The 19,163-nt window shown below is 33.5% G+C and overlaps 1 protein-coding gene across 24 annotated transcripts in view; it reads right to left on the minus strand.

Annotated features, from left to right (window-relative positions):
* The window catches only part of KCNH7 (potassium voltage-gated channel subfamily H member 7), a 501,977-nt gene that overhangs the window by 58,804 nt on the left and 424,010 nt on the right, over positions 1 to 19,163 (minus strand). For 20 of the 24 annotated variants that reach the window (XR_014830513.1, XR_014830512.1, XM_085001285.1 and 17 more), the window contains 2 exons: positions 12,927 to 13,326; positions 1,885 to 2,084 (listed from right to left, as the gene is read on the minus strand). Coding sequence is in view for 18 of the 24 variants with exons in the window: in XM_085001285.1 (XP_084857411.1) it covers positions 1,885 to 2,084; positions 12,927 to 13,326 (600 nt within the window). In the remaining 6 variants the exon portion in view is untranslated. Of the gene's footprint in view, positions 1 to 1,880; positions 2,085 to 12,926; positions 13,327 to 19,163 lie in introns of all 24 variants that reach the window. The other 4 variants (XR_014830517.1, XR_014830516.1, XR_014830514.1 and 1 more) reach the window with 1 other exon arrangement.

Below are 19,163 nucleotides of genomic sequence, written 5' to 3' on the forward strand. Positions count from 1 at the left end.
CAGGTTATCTTCCCAAGTTTCTTGCTTTGTATTTCCTCTGCTACATCATGCAAAAAAGATCAGAACTAACATTGGAAATAATTTAACAAGCTCTAAACCTGACAGATAACAAGGGTGTTCTCCACAATTTACACGAGAATTAAATTGGATATAAATACCTCCTGTTCTTACCGGTGGGTGTTGTTTTTCCATGTATTAAGGTGTGAAGCAGACAGGAAAGAGATAAATCTTTCATAAGTACATTGTAAATAGGCAAGTGGTATATAAACCATATTCATAGGTAATAGAGTCAAACAATGAAAGGTAAATAGTTTTCACAAATTAGACTTCATCACAAAAAAATGGTCACAAAACTAGAGTTATATGGAGAGGGGAAGTAAAATAAATAATTGTTTTCCTACTGTTATTGAAATAATCTGGCAGTATGGAACAACAAAATTGAGTGACATGTGTTTTGATTTAAAATTCTTGACACTGCTTCAGCCAACCCAGCATTAGAGAATCCCCAATCATTTCTGAATGCTGATATATTCATTGAATAATAATATGGATAAAAATATATAAAAGTGACAAATTTGTACGTGCTTTCTTGTGAAATTACAGTGTTACCTTGGTGAGATCAATTTAGCAAATGAATTTTCACAAGTAACTTTGGAATAATTAGAAATAATTCGTGGAATTCACTTATGGCTTTGTATGAAATGTGCTGACTGATTAGCTTTTCAAAATAAAATTTTTATAATGGCATGCCCTTAATTCTTAAATAAAACATGCACAGCTATGATGAAGTTATCTTATATAAATATATCTTTCAACTGGGCAATATTTGCAATGCTCTCAGCACCCTGACTGCTAATTTTGAAACTTTGGGGTTTTTTTTTTTTGTTGTTGTTAGGGTATTACTGGTCAAATAAAAAATGTCAATCAAAACTTCATTGGTTTACTTATGCAAAAATTATATTATGCTGTTGATGTAATTAAATGTGAATGATTTTATTTTCTGAAGAATTCTTAGAAATAGGATCCTTGCTCAATAAAGGAGTAGCTAGATGGGAGGGCACCATCATTTTAACCTTTTTAAAATAGTTCTCTGATATGCTATAGAATTTATAATTATCATATAATTTACCTTTAGTTATCAATCTCTATAACCAAGTACCTAGGTCAAAAGTTTGTATGTAATTCTCCTAATAATAAAAGGAGCTCTTTGGACCATATTAATATTATTAGTTGTACTGATTTTTGAGCATTGATAGAGGAGGGAAGGGATATGAAAAGTGATTGATGATGTTGAATTTGCTTAAGAATTATGAAGGATTCCATATTTCCCCCTTGAAAGGAAAGATTCATTAAATTAGGTACAGTAAAAGGGCACAAAGTTAATTGATTAAAATATGGAAAAACTGTCCTTAACAGAAACATGAAACTTCTTGTCTGTGACATACTTAAGCTCCTTAACTTCTCCCACAAATCCTCAAAATCCTCTATTTTTTAAAATATTTCTGTTTGGGGGCATTATAGTTATTATTGTTTACTTGTAATATCTTAATGTACATGGGTCCACCTAGTTTTGGGGGAGCTAGCCAGCTAGGCCAGCCTGTCTCGACTTAGCAATGCTCTTTCTAACCAGAAGTGGGCGCTCTACTACACACAGTTATATCAGTTTGCATCATGTTATAATGCCTTTGCCACACAATATAACTAGATATAGCACCATGCAATGCCATGAATTGAGAATGAGAGACTATCTCCAGGGGAGAAAAATAAACATTTGAGAGAGGAAAACAAAAGCAAGGGGTTCAAAGCTGGTGAGACTGGCTTTTCCATTTTGGCTGTAGCTATAATGCCTGAGGGGCTCCAGTTTTGGAAAACAGAAATACATACCATGTTCATGTCAATGCCATTGGTGTAAGTCCATGCATGCTGGAAATATTCTTCAAGCCGTTGCCTCAGAGGGTTGGGGATTTGGTGAAAGCGAATGAACTCTTTTACTCGCAGCATCTGCATGTGGTACCTGGCAGTTCCCGAGTACAGTCTTTGGATAATTGCAGATACGTTCCCGAAAATGCTTGCATACATTAGTGCTGGATTGAATAAAAAACAAAGTTATGGGGGAAAGGCTGCACTTGGGGATATTATATCTTGTCAGAACCTCAAATATGTAGGTTTTTTAAAAATCTCAATCCATTTGTAGGTTTTACTACTGGCCCTTGGGAAATAAAGAAGTTAAGTCAATACTATTGTAAAATTTATAATTCTGATGATAAATCTGGGAAGGGAAAATATTTAAATTCACTGTGAGTTCTAAAGTAAAAATTCAGACTGTTTACAAGATCAACCTAGACTACTGACTAGAGATAAAATGCATTTAGAATAAACATTTTGTTTGTAATGTAATATAAATGTATGTCATGGGGTTACCACAGGTTTATTTTCTGGAAATGGAGTTAAAATGTTAATTTTTAATTTTTAAATTTTTAAATTTTAATCTCTGCCTCAGCCTCAAACCAAACCTTTTAATATTAAAAATCTACCATAAATTTTAAGATTATTTAGAATATTTTGAGCTTGCTAAGGTATAATAAATTGTTTTAAGGAACTCATAGTTTCCTTAGAATGTTTATTTGTATATAATTTTTAATCTATTAAAATTCATTTTTACAGTGTTTGTACATGAGAAACAGATATCTCTGGCTTAGACTATAAGGATATGGTTTTATTTTTTGTAGGGAAAAATAGATTACCTCTTTGTTCTTTCATCTATGGGAAGAAACAAACATATTCAATAGCTAGAATGATCTTTTTATTACTTCCTAGGCTAAATAGTTTTCATTTAACATAAGCTTTTAAAGTATCTTCTCTTTGTCTTTATATTTGTATTCAGTTTCTAATAATTCTTTAAAAATGCTACATTCTGTACAGAGAGTTGCATCATAATACATGGTCTATATCAGCATTTGGTTATGTGTTAGAAACTTAAAGAGGAGGTAACACATGTTTAAGGCACTGGAACCGCAATGTACCAAGAAGGTGGGAAAAAAAACCCCAAACATCTTGAAGTGTCTGATTCAACTATATTCAATCAATGCATTTTTTCCCCAACATGTTTTTATTACCTATTTTTAAATCATTACCTATTTTTAAAATAGATTTTGGCTAGATTTAGTATGTGTTTTTTTTAAATGACTTATTTTCTTGGTCATTTGCTTTCTTTTCCATCTTATCTTTGTCTCTTGGTTAGCACAGTCCTTGTTTAGCACAGATGACCCAAATAAGGGAATATCCCAGAGAAAGGGGTGGCCCTTTATTTTCACCTATATAAAGGGATGAAAATTGGGGAGATCTATAGTGAGGCTGAATTGGGATCTGTGAAAGACAGTAATTCTCATTAATATAGACAAGCTGTTTATGTTGTATCTGCTATAGAAGAATAAACTTTGGGCCTAATTTGAGTGAATGAATAGTTAAGAAGTGAGTTGGAAATACTTGCCTGAAACTGATTTCTGTGACTCAAGGAGATTAATGTGAAAAAATATGTTTTACTCTGCCTAATTTTAGTGTTGGAAATATTTATGCTTCCTGTTATATGTCCAAAGTACTTTTCATGTTCTCAGGAAATAGTTTAGTTAGTGCAGCTTAAGTTCACTTGATTTAATCAGCAGGCACATAATCAATGCTAGTTAGTTTTACTTAACCACATAAGTACTTGAAGAAGAGTCCAGAGAAAACATTATTATCTTAGTTTTAATAAATACTGTGGTTTTATCTCTATATTGTCATAAAAATGAACCAAATAGTTTGGATCATAAACAGGTATTTCCAGTTATTGACAAGAGGAAAAATCTAGATAGGTACATAGTTGAATATATGAATAGCATACATTTCTCTAAGGAAATTCTATGCTGATGGCTTTTTAAACTATAATGAAGGCATACATTTTTTTTCCTGTTTTTTTAAAGAAGCAAATGGAGCTAAAGGTAGTACGCAAGAGAGAAGCACAAAATCATTATATTCTGTACACATTCTTTAGTTAATTAATAAACTGACATAAAATATGAGTCAAAAACAAATAGGCAGATTATATAGGCATTTCTCTCCTCAACTCAGTATTTTGTTTAGTCTTCCTTAATAGGAAATTCTTCCTTCATCAGAAAGGTTTGCTTTAGGTTTAGGTATTATGAAAAATAAAACAGGTATAATTTAAAATCTCAACATGCCACACTCAAAATCTGATATGCTCACCAAACTAATGAATTAGAGTTGTGGAGTAATAGGTGAAAAATATTGATGGAACAAATACACTTGCCTTTTTATCTATTATACAAACTTAAACAAATTTTAGTGATATGTAATTTAGATATAATAAAATGACTGTTTTAAGTGTATGGCTCTATTACTTTTAAAAAGGGTATACACCCTTGTACACATAATCAATATATAGAATATTTTATTATCCCAAAAGTTTCCCTGTGTCTCTTGGCTGCCTACCCACTCATTTCTACCTTGACTCTGGACAACCACTGAGCTCCTTTATGTCATCACAGATTAGTTTGCATTTCCTAGAGTTTCATGGGAATGGAATCATGATCTACATATTCACTTGTGTCTGATTTCTTTTGCTCAGCATATTGTTCTTGAAATTAATTCTGTTGTATTTATAGCAGTAATTTGGTCTTTTTTATTGATGAGTAAATTTGTATTACATGACTCTACCATAGTTCATTTATCTCCTCTTGATGAAACCTTTGTCTACATAGTACATTGTTTTGGGCTATTATGAATAAAACTGCTATGAACATTTGTGTAAAGTCTTTGTGTGGGCATATACTTTCATTTCCCTTTGAAACATCTAGGAATAGAATTGCTGAGTTGCGTGGTATGTTTAATAATATAAGAAACTGGAGTTCCCGAAGTGGCGCAGTGGTTAACGAATCCGACTAGGAACCATGAGGTTGCGGGTTCGATCCCTGCCCTTGCTCAGTGGGTTAACGATCTGGCGTTGCCATGAGCTGTGGTGTAGGTCGCAGACATGGCTCGGATCTTGCGTTGCTGTGGCTCTGGCGTAGGCTGGCAGCTACAGCTCCGATTAGACCCCCTAGCCTGGGAACCTCCATATGCCGCGGGAGCGGCCCAAGAAATGGCAAAAAGACAAAAAAAAAAAAAAAAAAAAAAAAAAGAAACTGCAAAACTATTTCCCAAAGTTGATGTGATTTTACATTCTGATTAGCAATATTTGAGAATATTAGCTTTTCTACAACCTTCCCAAAGTTTGGTATTGCCTTATTTTAGCCACTGTAGTGGTGTATAATATTCATTAGAGTTTTAATTGCATTTCCCTGATGACTGATAACATCTTTTTATATATTTACTGACTATTCATACACCTTTGGAGAAATGTCTGTTTAAATCTTCTGGTTTTTTTTTTCTTTTTTTTTTTTTGTCTTTTTTGTCCTTTTATTTAGGGCCGCACCCCCGGCATATGGAGGGTCCCAAGCTAGGGATCTAATTGGAGCTGTAGCTGCTGGCCTACACCACAATCACAGCAAGCCGGATCCGAGCTGTGTCTGTGACCTACACCACAGCTCACAGCAATGCCGGATCCTTAACCCACCGAGCAGCGAGGTCATGGATGGAAACTGCAACCTCATGGTTCCTAATCGGATTCGTTTCTGCTGCGCCACCGACGGGAACTCCTGCTCATTTTTAAATTGTCTTCTTGTTATGGAGTAGTAAGAATTCTTGATATATTCTGAATACAAGCCCTTTTTTAGATCTAAATATTGAGAATATTATCTTCCAATCAGCTGTTCCTTTTCTTAACAGTGTCTTTTGAAAAGAAGTTACTAATTTTGATGAAATCCAATATATCAATTTTTACTTTGGGGGTCAGAACTGCTTTTTTGTTTTTGCAGTATTGGTAATCTGTATCAGTCAAGGAATTTGTTCATTACTTCTAAATTATATTTATTATCATAAATTAATTCATAATATTATTTTCTTTCCAATATCTTTAGAATTGGTAGTAATAACTTTTTTTCATATAGGACATTGGTAACTTAAGTCTTTTCTCTCTCTCTTGAGTCAGGTTGGAGGTTTATCAATTTTACTGATCTTTTAAAAACCAGAATATACTCCCATTAATTTTCTCAATTGTTTGTATGTTTTCTATTTTACTAATTTATATTATCTCTATTATTTGTTCTACTTATATTAGGTTTAATTTACTTGTCTTTAGTTTCATAAGATAGAAGCTTTGATTTTTGATTTTTAGATCTTTGTTCTTTTTTAGCAACTACATTTAAAGCTATATATTTCTCTCTGGACACTGTTTTAGTTACCTCTTACAAATTTATTTTATTTGCATTTTCATTCAGTTAAAACTTTTTTTTTTCTGATTTTCCATGTGATTTTTTTCTTTAAACTGTGAGTTATTTGGAAGTATGTTGCTTAATTTTCAAATATTTGTGAACTTTCCATTGTTTTTTTTTTTTTTTGCCTTTTTTCTTTTTTTCCTTATTAATCCCTAATTTCTCTTGTGATCAGAGAAATACTCTGATGATTGCATGATACAATACTTTTAAATTTATTAGGATTTCTTTTTGATCCAGAATATGATCTATCTTGGTGACTTCTTCTGTAGTATAGTATATGACCTGTATGTTGCATATACACTAGAAAAGAATGTATATTCTGCTGGTGTTCTGTAATTGCCAATTTGTTGAGTTAATTGATAGTATTATTCAAGTCTTTTACATCTTTAATAAATTTTTATTTAACCTATCTTCTGAAATACTGAAAGAAGAGTGCTGTAGTTGCTAATTATAACTGTTATTTTGCCATGTGAATTTTTCCATCTTTCTTTTAGGTTCTGGTTTTGCTCGATGTAACTTAAAGCTCTGTTATTGGGTGCATCCACGCTGAGGATGGTGGTTACTGTATCTCTGGTAATAGTTCTTCTCTGGAAGTTCACTTTGAAATTAATATCCCTCCTTAGATTTTCTCATGATTAATGTTTATATATACACCTTCCATCTCATTTCTTCTTACCTGTGTCTTTATATTTCAAGTGTATTTCCTTTAGACAGCATATGGCCGAGAGCCTTGGTTTTATTTTGTTTTTGATATAGTCTGATAACTTCTGCAGTTTATTAAGAGTTTAAATGGACATTTAATATAATTATTTTTGAAGATATTTAAAAATGAGGGACAAAAACCTTTAAAATTTACCTACACATTTATCATTTCTGTTGTTCTTTCCTTTGTATTGATCCAAAATTTTAATTTATTTTCCTTTTTCATGAAGAACTTTATAATTTCTTATAGTTTGCTTATGATTAATTATGTCAGGTTTTGTTTGTCTCTCACTTTTGAAGGATAGTTTAATTGAACAGAAATTTACATGTTGACAGATTTTGCTTTTCCTTCAGCACTTTAAATATTTTATTCTATTATCTTCTGGTTTGCATTGTTTCCAATAAGAAATCTGCTATTAACCTGATGTTTTTCCTCTGTGTATGATGTTTCTATTGTTCCCCTTCTGGTTGTTTTTAAGATCTTTTTATTTTCACTATTACTTTTCATTAATTTGATTATAATATACCTCGATGTGCTTAAAATCTTGGATGTATGGTTTATAGTTTTTATCGATTTTGGAAAAACTTCAGTCATTTAAAAAATTAATTTTCCTGCTTCATTCGCCCATTTTTTGAGAGTTCACATGCACATTTATCTATTCAAGTGCTGGATACTATCTGCTAGTTCCATTACCTCTGTGGATTCTGCTTCTTTGTTTCTTTTTTTTTTTTTTTTTTTTTTTGTCTTTTTGCCATTTCTTGGGCCGCTCCTGCGGCATATGGAGATTCCCAGGCTAGGGGTCGAATTGGAGTGGTAGCCACCAGCCTACTCCAGAGCCACGGCAATGCAGGATCCGAGCCGAGTCTGCAACCTACACCACAGCTCACGGCAACGCCAGATCGTTAACCCACTGAGCAAGGGCAGGGATTGAACCCGCAACCTCATGGTTCCTAGTCGGATTCGTTAACCACTGCGCCACGATGGGAACTCCTTTTTTTTTTTTTTTTTAATTAAGGTACATTTGACATACAACATTATATTAGTTTCAAGTATACAATGCAATAAATTCAATATTTGGGTATATTGTGAAATGAATACCATAATAACTCCAGTTAATATCCATCACCATACATAGTTGCAGAATTTTTTTCTTGTGAAGAGAATTTTTAAGATTTACTCTCTTAGCAACTTTCAAATACGCAGTACAGTGTTATTACAGTTGCCATGCTGTATATTACATCACCAGGACTTATTTATTTCATAACTGAAAATTTGTACTTTTGACTCTCCATCAATTTCACCCATTTAATAATCTGTTCTCTAGATCTATGAGTTTTTCTCTCTTGATTCCATATAAGTGAGATTATATGGTATTTTTCTTTCTATACATCAGTTATTTAATTTAGCATAATGCACTCAAAGTCCAATTATCTTGCTGCAAATGGCAAGATGTTTATGGCTGAATATTTCATTGTATATACACATATGTGTATATGTGTGTGTGTGTATATACCACATCTTCTTTATCCGTTCTGGATTTAAAATTTTTTTCTGTTGCTTATGGGTTACATTTTCCTGTTTCTTAATGCATATATTAACTTCTTAATGGATACCGGGCATCGCAAATTTAACATTGTTCATTCCTGAATATTTTTTGTCTTCCTTTAGAAATGTTAAATATTATTGCAGGCAGTTAAAATACTTTTAGATCAGCCTTTTTTTTTTTGTCTTTTTAGGGCCACACCCACAGCATATGGAGGTTCTCAGGCTAGAGGTCAAATCAGAGCTATAGTTGCTGGCCTACACCACAGCCACAGCAACGCTGGATCCAAGCTACATCTGCAACCTACACCACAGCCCATGGCAACACTGGATCCTTACTTAACTCACTGAGCGAGGCCAGGGATCAAACCTGTATCCTCATGGATACTAATCAGGTTTGTTAACTGCTGAGCCACAACAGGAACTCCAGCCTTTTCTTTTTGAGGCTGTTTTTTAAGCTTTGTTAGGGATAGACTACTAGCACTACTACTATGGCATTATTTTTCTGAAATTTCTATTGAATACCCTCAAATATTCAATGAGAGCTTGCCATTTCACTGACAGGAACTTAAACATTTCTTATATCTGGGTGAACTCTGTAAATTTTTCAACTTACTGTACTTCTGGGTTTTATTTGACAAGCCTTGAGGAGTCTTCTTTTTGTTTTACCTTATGCATTTGTGACTCAGTATTCATCAGTAGACTCAAGTGGATACCTATCCAGATTGCTGGAGCTCTTCTTTGCCATAGCTGCCTCTTCTCTGGTTGTCTGTCTAGCAAATTTTAGCATCTCAGCCTCCATGACTTCTGGTTATATTTTCTTAACTCAGTGAGACAACTGTCATCTACTTAGGTTGCTTCTCCTTTTAGTGTGATCCAGAAAGCACCCCTAGGAAGAAAGCTGAGACTATCACTGGGCCCATCTTATTTGTTTTTTTTTTTTTTCATAGGGGCCAAACTTCCCTACTATCTGTTTTACAAAGTCTGAACACAGTTGCCTTATATACTTTCTTCAGTTTTCTGTTATTAAAAAAAAATGATAGGTATGGCAAGATTTCAGTTAGTCCATCATGACTAGAAGCAGAAATCCAGTAACTTTTTTTTTTAATGCTGTAAGAACAAAAAACTCTCCCAAGATGTTTGTCAAGCAGGTCAGAGATGAAATACATTTGCCTTTATATTCTGGTTTATGTGTTTTAAAAATTAAATGTATATATTATATTTATAATATTTGAATAGAGATATTAACTTATATATTAGAACCCATAAATTTAAATATATAAGAATAATTTACATTCGCAGTTATTTAATGGATACTTACATTTTTCTTTATTTTTCATCTTGAATTGTGTGTACTTTTAAAGTGAATTCTCTGGTTACTGTTCTCTCTACACAGTCAGCAGAACAACCAGTGAATGTTTTTACAAATAGAAGTTTTTAAAAATGTATCTAAAGGTATTTGAATTATTTGAATGTAATTAGATGATAGATTTTTATGTTTAATTTTTAGTTTTCTTGAATTATACTGCTCTGAGAGGGATGGGAAACTGCATTGTTTTCTACAACTTGGCCTCAAATTTTCACTTCATAATGAATATTAGATTTAAAGAATCTTAGGGATAATGAGAGAGTTCAACATAACATCTAGATTATATCAACTTTAACTTGGATTAGTATATGACACAATAGTTTGTTATAATCTGGATATTATATTTTATTTTTAGGTTCAAACCAAGCCACTCATATAATTGAGACATAGGTACTTAGTGTAAAAATATAACTAAATAGAGAAAACCAAATTATTTTCTAATATGGTTGGATCTAAATGGAAAATCATGTGCAGATATACACATATACATCAAATGGCTAGGCAAATTTCAGGGCATTCTTATTACTGCTGTGTGTTGAGTCTTATTTTACCTTTTTTCTTTATTTATGGAATAATAGCTCATGATAGAATTCTCCAGTAATATCTATAAACTTTTTTCTGTGATGCAAAAGCTTTATATAATCCCATTTTGATTAAGTTTTGTAGAACCAAGTCTATTATTGCAATAAAAGATATTATGTGGAGTGTAGATGTATCTTACTCTCCCCAATTAACTAGAGTGTTTTCTCTTTTCTTAAAATAATCACCTGCAGGAAACAAGTATTTTTCCTAAAGCAATAAAAATAGTCTAGTGCCACATTTTAAAAGAAAGCAGAAAGACTGGAGGGAGGGAGGGAAGGAAGGAAGGAAGAAAAGAAAGAAAGAAAGAGAGAAAGAAAGAAAGAAAAAGAAAGAGAGAGAGAAAAGAAAGAAAGAAAGAAGGAAAGAAAGAAAGAAAGAAAGAAAGAGAGAGAAAGAAAGAAGGAAAGAAAAAGACAGGAAGAAAAACTTCTGATAACCCTCTGATTTAAGTATTAGAGATTGGGTATAGAGCAAGTAAAGAACTGAATTTTCTTTAATTTAAAATAGTTCACATGATAAACATTACTATGTATTTCACTTAATCCTCACAAGTGGTAAGGATTTCTGAGTGGCAAACATGTTAAACTTCAGTGCACTTAAAAATTCTTTATTGCAGATTCTAAGTTTAAAGATGGAGATTTTGTTTTCTTTTTAAAAAAGCGTGTATGATAATATATATACGTATTTTTTCTATACAGGTGTATAAATAATTGAAAACAAACATTTTTCTTTTCTTTGTTACCAATGCCACTAAAATTGATAACCATTACAAAGTATTCACTAGCAGTACTAACAGTTGCAATCATAGAGTGGTTAGGACTGTGTTTGCTCTAAGAGATTGTCTCTCTGGAATGAATTTTTCTAACTTTTCCAGTGGGCCCCACTTCCATTTCTTTCTGAATATAATGCTATTTTTGTGTTAGTAACAAGACTTAACTTGAATTTGCAGAAGATCTTGAGTTATTTAAATATAATGTTATTTGCCTTTGCAATCTTCCGAAAATAAAAACAGCAAGGCATACATATGAAAAGTAAATTTTAAATACAGTGAGCAGTAAACTGAACCTTTTTAAGTTTCATAAATAAAGCTTATCTAAGCACATTTAATTAGTCAATATGTTAACATTTAAAAATCGACTTTCTGGATCTATTTTTAAACTTGTATGTAATCTAAGTTTGATGCTCTTTTTTTAAGCTTTAAAAATCCATCATGCTTTTGTCAACTGTTGCTTAGTATCAGCAAGGTTAACTTTGGTAGTTCCACAGTGTGATTTAAAAAAAAAAATTAATATTAAAACATCTTTAGCTCAGAACAGAATTTCTTTCTTTCTTTCTTTCTTTCTTTCTTTCTTTCTTTCTTTCTTTCTTTCTTTCTTTCTTTCTTTCTTTCTTTCCTTCCTTCCTTCCTTCCTTCCTTCCTTCCTTCCTTCCTTCCTTCCTTCCTTCCTTCCTTCCTCCTTTCTCTCTTTCTTGGGACACACCCACAGCATATGGAGGTTTGCAGGCTAGGGGTCAAATCAGAGCTATAGCTGCCAGCCTATGCCGCAGACACAGCAAAATGGGATCCAAGCCGCATCTACGACCTACACCATAGCTCATGGCAACCCCGGATATTTAATCCACTGAGCGAGGCCAGAGATTGAACCCATGTCCTCATGGATGCTAGTCAGATTTGTTTTCGCTGAGCCATGACGGGAACTCCCAGAATATTTTCTTATTCCAAAGAATATACCTTTGAAATGATGCTAATTACTATTACTCCATTACAGCGTAAAGGGCAATCACTTAGACCTTGGCATAATGTCATAGGGAAAGAAATTTTGGTCAATGATGGGGGAAAAATATATATACATACATATATACACACACACATAAATATGTATGTGTGTGCATATGTATGCATTTATATATATGAAATATTATCTTACATTATATTAGCAGTGTGATATTTATATCTACCTATCACTTCTCTCTCTACATATATATGTGTATATTGTATATATCAATGTAATGTAATCTAATCTGGCCTCAGCTTGAAATAGAAAACAATCATTATTAATAAATTACAGACATATTTTTATACCAGTAAAAGTGAGCTGCAAGTCTTAATTCCTGAATCACAGACCCATGTCACTCTGGTTTTATGTTTGTAGTTCCCTGAGGTCAAGAAAGACCTTTAGTGTCTTTCCTTCACAGAAAGAATCAGATTTGAGAGAATATAATACCCATATATTTAATCTCATTATCTTTACAATTTCCTATAATTCTTTTCTTTGCCTTATTCTTAAATGTTTGAAAGACGTAGATTTTTTGTGATATTATTTTATCCAAAGAGATAACAAAAAAGAAATCTACTTACAGCCAATCAACATGACACAAATTGAAAAGATTTTCTCTGAATTGGTGTTAGGAGACACATTGCCGAATCCTACACTTGTTAAGCTGCTGAAGGTAAAATAAAGTGCTGTGACGTATTTGTCTTTAATGGATGGTCCTGAACTTGAATCACTGTCATTGTAACGTTTCCCAATTTGTTGTCCTAAGGAATCCAACCATCCGATTTTGTCAGTCAGGTATGGCCTTTCTACATTCCCAATCGCATACCAAATGCAAGCCAGCCAGTGAGCAATCAGGGCAAATATGCACATTAAGAGCATTAGAACGGCAGCCCCATATTCTGAATATCGATCAAGTTTCCGGGCCACTCTCACAAGACGAAGGAGTCGAGCTGTCTTCAAAAGACCAATTAATGTTGTTGTCTGTGGAAATAAATGAGCATGGTCAGAAACTGTTGGTAAACAATTCAATGTATGTTCCTGTGAGAGAAAGTAAGTGGAAACAGGTTATAACAACATGGTAGCACTGAAGATAACTATATATTTGAGTTAGGTGTTAAGGTTAGTTTTTTTTTTAATACTTGCTTTGGAAAGTACGTTGAAAGTGTATGGTATGTTAATTCAGTATCTTGGCATTTAAGACTTATGGAACAGAGACTCTGCCTGGTTCCACACTTTAACCAAGTGCCTGGCACATGATAGGTACTCAGTAAATCATTCATTCACTGACAAACATTCCAGTGCATTACTAGTGTGCCCAGCAAGTGGTACACACACTGGGACACTGTGATTACAGTGTTGAACAAAGAGACATGGTAACTTTTTTCTTTTCTTTTCTTTTTTTTTTTTTTTTGTCTTTTTTTCTGCCTTTTTAGGGCCACATCTGCAGCATATGGAGGTTCCCAGGCTAGGGGTCTAATTGGAGCTGTTGCTGCCAGCCTATACCACAGCCACAGCAACGCCAGATCCAAGCTGCCTCTGCGACCCAGACCACAGCTCACGACAGTGTCAGATCCTCAACCCACTGAGCAAGGCCAGGGATCAAACCCGCAACTTCATGGTTCCTAGTTGGATTCGATTATGCTGCACCATGACAGGAACTCAGGTAACTTTTTATAATAGAAAAAAGGCCTTTATTTCCTAGGGCAAGTTTCTTTTATTATGAACAGAAATAAAGTCTACTCTCTACTGGGGAGAGATATATATTTTTAAAATGAATAAGAGGCTCATTCCAGAGAGGGAAAAGTGTGATAATGATAATAAAAAGGAGTGATATGATAGAAGATATTCAGGGGCTTGGGTTGGGATGGGAACCACTTTAGAAAGGAAGGCCACAGAAAGTCTTGCTGAAGAACTGATGTTAGAATTTAGAAGGATTCGAATAATCAGAAGAAGCCCATCAAGCAGATAACTGGGAAACTCATTGGATGATGGCATGCATGAATTAGGTACTACATTTAAATTTATTTTTTCTTCCTAAGTGTGTTGAATTGACAAATTGTTTCTTGATACCCCAGCAATATTATGTATTTTGCTTTGGGGTAACTAATTGCATGGTTATTACTGACCAGGTATCTAATGATAAGACACTTCTGTATAATAACAGGATACTTAACTGGTTGTTTGGATTTGAAATCTGATAAGTACAAATTACGAGTTCATTTCTTAGGTTTCCTAAATAATGTCAACTATAAGTACTATATAATTCACAGGGCATATAATTATTCCATAGTTACATGGTATTTACAAATCAATTATTGAGTCATTTTATGTGTTCATTGTTGGTGTTTATTTCACAAAGTACATCCATCTGCGTTTAAACACATGTTTTAATTAAGAAATAGCACATGGTATAACTATCACTCTATATCTTTATATTATCAATTTGGTCACAAAACAGCTCTAGATATTAAGAAAATGTTTTCCTTAAAATTCCATAAGTGTTACAGTTTTTTTTCCTTGTGCCAGAGTGGTCCCAAGGGAAGGGGAGATCTTTAATCTCCCCTGAATTATTTTCAATTAGTATTGGAATCCTCTAAAGATGAGAGGAGCTTGTGTGGTCGAGATATGCTTGTCAAATTGGATTCTGGTCTTTGCCCATTGGGGGATGGGTGGAGAGGTGGATTTTCTCTGTTTACAATGCTGAGATATTATTTTTCAGGGTTTAATAAGGGAAAGTATTTTTTTTTAATTTCCCCAATAATTTTTTATCTACTGTACAGCATGGTGACCCAGTTACACATACACATATACATTCTTTTTTCTCATATTATCATGCTCCATCATACGTGCCTAGACATCGTTCCCAGTGCTACACAGCAGGAATAAAGGAAAGTGTTTTTTTTATCACAAATTTAAAATATCTCTTCAATGAATAAGTGGTGAGTTTGAGTATGAGGTGGTTCCATGGGAGAAAATTCAACTTTCCACTATTTGTATCATCAATGTTTCGACTTTGCAGTTCTGTGTTAGAACTTTGGAAAAAACTTAGGAACAAACTTAAGTTTGGATTCTGATTCTATACCAGTGTGTCACCTTGGATGAGTTACTTATTTAATCTCTAAGTGTCAATTTCTTCATCTGTAAATGGGCGTAGTAATGTCTCATTACAGGGCTGTAGGTAATACCCAGTATCAGGTAACTGTTTTTGTTTGTTTGTTTGAATATCTCATATGCTTTCATTCCCATCACTTAGAAGGGAATTTATGTTGTAAGAAGTGTGAATAGAGCTACACATTTTACAAATGTACTACTTTGATATCTGGAATTCCAAATGTAGGCTTTTCAACATTGGCCTTGAATTCAGCCTTCACAGGAAACTGCAGAGATTTTAAAGACAGGAACATCATCTAGATGCATTGACTGCTCAGACTCTGGTAACGGACATCATCCAAGTTCAACCTAGTTAACTCCGTTTCTACACTTCACAGCTTAGGTTTGCATGTTTATTTTCCTTCTAGCTTTGTTATCTATTTACTCATGCTGAGAAATCAGAAATATTTGAGGGTTATTGATCGAAACTGCATTTCTTAGCAACAATATTTCTTTCTGAACCTCAAAATGAATGTAATGACATTTCTAGGTATCTGGCTAATGAAATGAAATGCTTCAAAACAAATGAACAGTTTTAATAACATACTGTGATAAAAAGTACTAACGATTCTCTGGCTGCAAAGATGGTAGAGAAAAATGATATCATGGAAAGAAAAGGAATCAAATTTGCTGTGTATGCCACTCTCCTTTTTGCCCTCCCCCACACCCCCAAGAAATTTCTGGTGTTTCTTCTAGAGTTATGTCAAAATGAAGTAAAATCTAGATGATAGTAAAGTTCTCTATGAAGATATATATAACATACAATAACACACAACATCTTTTCTGGACCAAAAATGCTTAAGAAATAAGACACATGATGAAGTCTCCAGTTAGCTGATATAAAATAGCTGCAGAAGGAGGACCAGAAGGAGAAAGAGAGGGAAACGGTGAGGGGGAGGTGGGGGAGAGAGAGAGAGAGCTGGGGTGGGGGGAGAGATTACTTTCATTTGCATCATAGGATGAGTGCATACTGAATTCAACAGTCAAAGCCATTCTTTTAACATTCTATAACATGTACCCAAGCATAACCACATATGCTCGTTTGACAGTGTAACAAATGACTTGGCCTTATTTCTGTTGTTATCAATATGGTGGTAACAGGCCTGGACATTCTTCCTTAGTTACAGTTGTGTACAGCACATCTTAGATAGTAAGATGTAGATGACACTTAGGCTTGTGATTTTCTCTTTAAATAGCTCTTTAAAAATTTAAGGCATTTTGCTCCAGGTTACACAATAGAGAGATGTGATTGCAGCAAATTTTCAGAAAAGGTAGACTTAAAATATAATCAATCTCCTCTTTCTGACTTGTTGAAGACTATTAGTTATCATTGTTGAATTCAATGGACTATCTTTGCATTATCTCGTATTATCTGCAAGTCAAAAGTGGGACCAACAATTACCTTATAATGGTGTTAACATCATAATTTGAGAAGAATATTTTCAGAATGCGTAGTTATCTCACAGCCTGTCTAATTTCATGTATTATCCAGACATATTATGAAAATCTAGCTTTGTGGGTTTTTTTTTTTAACTTTTGAAAACAAAAATAAAACTATCGTTAAACTAATGACAACAACTTTAAAAATAGTACAGGTAAAGAATTTCCTCTTAGATGTTACCTCTTGAATGTTTCTCTGGTATTAGAAAAATACTGTCTGTTTATTGTTACATTTGGTAGAGACTGAAAAGGCATAAAATCTCACTAGAGGTAAATATGATCATTACTATGAAATATAAGGAAACCATGATATAAGATCTAGAAAGAGGTGAGCTATCTTGCTGTAGAGTGAAGCAAGGTCCATTGTCTCCTAGTCCTGCCCATGAATATATAGCACAGGAGATATACTAATCTCTATCTAACAAGGAGATTCATCACCTCATCAGTGTCCATGCCATCTCAAAATTCAACTCCTTCACTGTGACTGAATAACATTTCAAACTCTTTTTGCCTGAATGCCACAATAAAGAAATCTACTGAAGACTTTTATTTTGTCAGAATTTTTTAAAAATGTAAAATGACTCTTCCCCTGGAAATTTAATTCTTCAAATTTCTGAGTGGCAGATGAATATCATCCAATTTCAAATTTTAAAAAATGTACCCAAATCCATAGTTTATTAAAGCCCTAGACAATTTTTAAGAATGAAGCAAAAGTTAGTATCCTCTATTAAGTATGACTTCCTTAACTAAAGCTTATATTAAAAATATATACTCTAAACAATATATTAGGTAGAGACCCAGACCCAAGAAAACTGTTATTTTTTTTTATTAGACATTTTCCAATATTTCAGGCACTACTCTCTCAATGTAAGTGGAATTCTTTTTGAAGAGCTGAAATTAGAATAGATAATTTTTTTCAGTAGTAAACAACTCAAGAAAAAGTTTGGCTATAGTTAAAAACTGAGAAAGTATCATCAGTAAGACAAAATCTTACTGTTAAGAATTTTTCAAATGATTTTTGAAAAATAATTTTTGGTACAATCACTATGGAAAACAGTATGGAGATTCCTCAGAAAACTAAATATAGAATTACCATATGACCTAGCAATCCCACTCCTGGGCATATAGCCAGACAAAACTTTCATTGAAAAAGATACATGCACCTCTATGTTCATTGCAGCACCATTTACAATAGCTAAAACATGGAAAAAACTTAAATGTCCATTGACAGATGAATGGATTAAGAATATATTGTATATATACACAATAGAATACTACTCAGCCATAAAAAAGAACAAAATAATGCCATATGCAGGAACATGGATGGAACTAGAGACTCTCATAATAATTGAAGTAAGTAAGAAGGAGAAAGATAAATACCATAATATATGACATATCTGAAATCTAATATATGGCACAAACGAACCTATCTACAGAAAAGAAACAAACTGATGGACATGAAGAACAGACTTGTGATTACTAATGTGGAGGGTGAAGGAGTGGGATGGACAGGGAGTTTGGGGTTGGTAGATGCAAACTATTGCATTTGGAATGGATAAACAATGAGATACAGCTGTATGGCACCAGGGGTCTATGTCTCATCACTTGTGATGGAACATGATGGATGATAATGTGAGTAAAAGAATGTGTTTATATATGAGTATATGTGTGTATGACTGGGACACTTTGCTGGACAGCAGAAACTGATAGAACATTGTAAATCAACTATAAAAAAATAAAAAATTTCTTTTTAGTAAGCATTTTCAAAAATCGTACAATTAAAGTATTTTATTTCAGAGTTCCTGTCATGGCTCAGTGGTTAATTAATCTGACTAGAAACCATGAGGTTGCAGGTTCGATCCCTGGCCTTGCTCAGTGGGGTAAGGATCCGGCATTGCCATGAGCTGTGGTGTAGGTCGCAGATGCAGCTCGGATCTGGTGTTGCTGTGGGCTGTGGCGTAGGCCAGCAGCTATAACTCCGATTAGACCCCCAACCTGGGAACCTCCATATGCTGCGGGTGTGGCCCTAAAGGACAAAAAAAAAAAAAAAAAGGATTTTATTTCAAAGGTTTACTCTCTTAAATCTCTGTCTATAGTAACTAGATAGAATTATTCTACTATATAAATGAAGAAATATAACTATGTGATCTTTGGTTTTGCCTATAGGGTTGCTAGAATGAATTGTCATTGAAACTTTCTTCTTAATCCATTTTCTGTCCTGCTTGTCA

This window comes from Sus scrofa, chromosome 15, assembly GCF_054392235.1.
Source record: "Sus scrofa isolate SSC_HxYL_T2T_F1_AM1 chromosome 15, Sscrofa_HxYL_maternal_Yorkshire_Landrace_v2.0, whole genome shotgun sequence".
NCBI lineage: Eukaryota > Metazoa > Chordata > Mammalia > Artiodactyla > Suidae > Sus > Sus scrofa.